The sequence below is a fragment of the Mercenaria mercenaria genome, chromosome 5 (genome assembly GCF_021730395.1).
Source record: "Mercenaria mercenaria strain notata chromosome 5, MADL_Memer_1, whole genome shotgun sequence".
NCBI lineage: Eukaryota > Metazoa > Mollusca > Bivalvia > Venerida > Veneridae > Mercenaria > Mercenaria mercenaria.
The window spans coordinates 58,912,774-58,916,789 of NC_069365.1; the positions used below are offsets into that span (position 1 = coordinate 58,912,774).

Below are 4,016 nucleotides of genomic sequence, written 5' to 3' on the forward strand. Positions count from 1 at the left end.
TAACATTTTAAGCAGCTTTGCGTGGTGTCACTTTCCTCATATGCATTGTTTAGTCTATTGAATTCATTAATTCCGCCTTAAAAGGATTGGTCCACTATAGTTTGATTTTAATGTTTGAGAGTTCAATTTATAGACTCGTCTGCCGATTAGGGAAATCAGCATGATTTACCTTGCTTTATATCAGTAAGAACCACTATCATACTGAATAACACTATCCAAATAAAGGACCATTCCATTATTAAAAGTGCAAAAACATAGCTAACCTCGAAATCAGAGTATAACGTGTTTTTTTTCTCACAGACTCACCCCTACCATAGATTGCTTTCAATTAAATGCACTATCGGACGTCGCAAGGTATACAATTGGACAAATAGTAAAAATTAGTAAAAGATTGTTTTTTTTTATCTCGTTCCCAGAAAGAATACATACCTTAATTTTGTTTTGTGAATACATTTGTGTATTTGTAAAATAAGTTAACATCGCCTCTTCCAGTGCTATTATCAAAAGTAATATTAAACATTTTGATAAAGGTCGTGAACGAAACAGAATGATATGGAATATATATCATAAAACTTTATTGCGTGTATGGCTCATGCGTCCCCGTGAGCGTCTAATTTGCCGAATTACATCATCTCTGATTACATCATGTATATATTTAGATAGTGTCAGGATACGGAATATACTTCAGAAGAATATTGCAAGATTCATAATTTTACAACTACTGTTTTTGAGTTTCGTCTTTCTGAATGATCTCTCTTCGTTTCCATGGTCGTTCCCCCGTCGATTTTATCACTAATGTCGTCTTTTGCAGGAAATGTTGTTAGCGGCTGGGTTCCAGTTGCACGTAAGGAAGATGATTTCCTTGACACTGGAATGGAAGTTTTCACTTGCGCTACACGAAGGGAACTGGTCAGCCGCTTGTCACATTGCACAACACCTTTACAAAGGAGAGCACCGTCCTTCTCCAAGAACACAGCAGGCCAGACAGTATATTTTATTAACGGACCAGCTTGTGTATACTCTTTATACATATTTTTATCAAATAGTTCACCTTTTTTGCAACCATCACATTTCAAATGAACCGGAGGGTCTTGGATTGCCATCAACCAACACAATTCTAAACATTTTTGAAGGTAGGGCTTCAACGCATCAGATTCAAAAATTGATGAATCAAGTTTGGGAAACGCCTTTTCAATTTCCTTTCGGTATTTCTGAAATTTAAAATATTTAGATTTAACTTTTGACTGCCTTAAAAAGTAACTAAGCTGGTGTCAATAAATAAGTTACGTACTTATATTGGTGTTTCACTCAGGTTTTAAACCGTTTTAACAAGATATCAGTTATGTTGAGAATGTCTGTTCACCTAAACAGTGCTAAAGAATCAGAGTCGGAGGATAATGACTTTCTGTCAAATCGTCAAACAGCTGGGATCAAATAGGTGATCAAGACTCATACACAGTGGTCTACCTACTGAAGTATACAGCTTGGTTGGGCTGTTATATTCTAATAAAATGACCATTGAACAAATATTTTATCACTGATGACACAGCAAGACAGAATAATGTGCATCTTCTGCATAGTGTCGTCTATCAATGAATCAGGTGTCTTGTAAAAAATGTCTTGTATTTCAATTTTTTTTGCAAGATCCCATTTTCTTTATAAGTCTTATTCGAAGTTCTTTCCAAAGTATGGCTTAAAAAACATATTTATTTCATTGGAAATAAATTGTATGCTTTTAAAAAGGTGCCATTAATTCAATTTTGCGACAAGTCTATCTTATTGTGTAAGAATAGCCTTATATAAAATGAATCTATATAAAATGATGGTCGTGAAACAACCTACTCCAAAGTTCCAACTTTATCCTAGGTAGACATAGTAAAACTGGCCCCGGTCGCCTGTGGAAATATATGTTTCATCTAAGATTACTGAATGCATGGATAAGTTATGTCTAGACAAGATCTCAAATTACTTTGAACCCTAAGTGTGACCTTGACCTTTGACATAGGGGCCTTTGATTTACGCGTGACACTTCATCTCAATAAGGCAAATACTTATGCTAAACAGAAATAAGATTGCTCGATGTTTGTCGAAGTATTGGCCCGGATAAATTGATCAACACTGATCTTCGGCCCCTTACTATTACTTAAAAGTTTCAGATAGGTGTCATGAGTTTGTGTTTGTCACTCCACCCCATTCAGACAAACACATACGCCAAATAAAAATAGGAATAAGACTGTTCCATGCTTGTTAAACGTTAGCCTGGATAAATTCTATAAAATGACATTTATTTTCACGATAACGACCTGGGGCTTACATACCTCACTCCGTCATATTGAGGCAACACTGTTACTTTGACCTTTTAGAACCCGGGCTTTATGCGAGACACTATATCTCACTGGAGTAAACATTTATGTCAAACACAAATAAGATTTCTCCACACATTTCAAAGTTATGGCCCGGCAAGATCTGACATGATATTTCTCAATTAAGTGTGATTTTGACTTCTGAAGTAGAAACATGGGGTTTCCACGCGATACTCTTTCTCAGTGGGATAAACATTAATACCAAATGAAAAAAGACAGCTCCATTCATGTACTTCCTAGACAAGCTATAAAATGACCTTTGACCCCTCTCTCAATGTGACCTTTACGTTAGGCAAACTATAAGTGACTAGCAAGCTGCATGGTTTTATTGAACAGAAATATTTTTTTATTAAGTTCGTATCTTATCGGTTTACCTCTGTTAAAACTTTGCTAGGCTGGACGGCCCGTTTTCTCTGATCTTTCAATTGCTTTATGACACCTTTTACTTGTTGATCTTGATGTTGTATAGACTGAAATGTAATTGAATGTGCATGTCATAAAACTCGGTTAAATCATATGCTTAGAAGATAACAAATATGTCTTCAGATGGAGTGATGTAAGTGGCAAAATATGTTAACATTGACATTCCGGTATTATATTAAGGTCTAAGGCAGTGTGAAAATATGAACAATCTGCATACCCCTTGAAAATCGCTGAGAATATGATGCAATGTCTCTAACTGGCTTTCTGAAGTTTCCAACGACATTTTGTATGCTGTCTGTAATATAAAAAGGAAAAACCGGAAATATATGTGGCACAGTGAATCCTCCGTTGACGTAATAAATGCTTATTATTAGTATACTTGTTTTGCACCGTTGATGACGACCACAGTCTGTAGAGTTTAAATATATGTACAAATATATGGTAGTTCGACCAAACATTTTACACAGCATGTTGCATGATATTATTATTATATATATAAGAACATACAAATTCCATTAATGATACAACTTGTACCGCTCACATTATTGTCTCTGATAAATTCTTGCATTTGAACATACAGGTAGTGCATTACCGCATCAAATTAAAGGCAAGTCGAAACAAATTAAAAATTATATTTAGAAAAAAAAACATACTGTAAGCATTGTCATTAATGCGGCTATCACTGTCACTTCTGAACCTTTATACGCATCTAAAGTTTCCAGATATGAATATGCATCTGTCCAATCATTGTCATACAACTCGGCGTACTTTTCTGCCAGTTTTGTTGGTCTATTTAAATCACTCAGATCTGCTATGTTTGGGTTATTGTCAGTAAGTCGCCTACCTGCCATCTCACTTAACCTGAAATATTATTAGGCCAGTTAAATTGCTAGAAATGATTTCAGAACCTTAAACTAATTACAACATAAAGTTTTACTGATGATTTATTATCTTCTGCTACTTTAATGCAATACAGGAAAAAGGTCCTCAAAGGAAGTCCGAGCCAAACTCTGAAACTTAGGTGATATTTAAGGGTAGTTTCCTTTAGATTTTCCAAGTATTGCTAATTGATGTAAAATAAAATCAATTAAACGAAATATCAGTATCTTTTCTTTATTCACATGCATGCGTTACATAATAATGCAGTTCAAGAGGCATGTTATAAATAAATAATACATAAATAAACTGTTTATGAATTTCGAACAAATATCTATGTTATCTAGTACCCCA

General features: G+C 34.7%; 1 protein-coding gene across 1 annotated transcript; it reads right to left on the reverse strand.

The window, feature by feature from the left end:
- Positions 1-558: 558 nt before the first annotated feature.
- On the reverse strand, positions 559-3,664 carry LOC128557084 (uncharacterized). Its single transcript, XM_053543707.1, has 4 exons — positions 3,440-3,664; positions 3,004-3,081; positions 2,738-2,833; positions 559-1,211 (listed from the first exon to the last, which is right to left on the reverse strand). The coding sequence occupies exons 1-4, from the start codon at positions 3,635-3,637 to the stop codon at positions 705-707; spliced, it is 879 nt and encodes a 292-aa protein (XP_053399682.1). The 5' UTR covers positions 3,638-3,664; the 3' UTR covers positions 559-704.
- Positions 3,665-4,016: the final 352 nt, after the last annotated feature.

Bases quoted from the DNA above. Each gene is read 5' to 3' on its own strand.
- LOC128557084 (XM_053543707.1), bottom strand. From the start codon at position 3,637: ATGGCAGGTAGGCGACTTACTGACAATAACCCAAACATAGCAGATCTG. The intron at 3,082-3,439 runs GTATGTTTTTTT...TTTATATTACAG, and splicing joins CATTAATGACAATGCTTACA to ACAGCATACAAAATGTCGTT. The intron at 1,212-2,737 runs GTAAACCGATAA...TTTAAATTTCAG, and splicing joins CTAGCAAAGTTTTAACAGAG to AAATACCGAAAGGAAATTGA.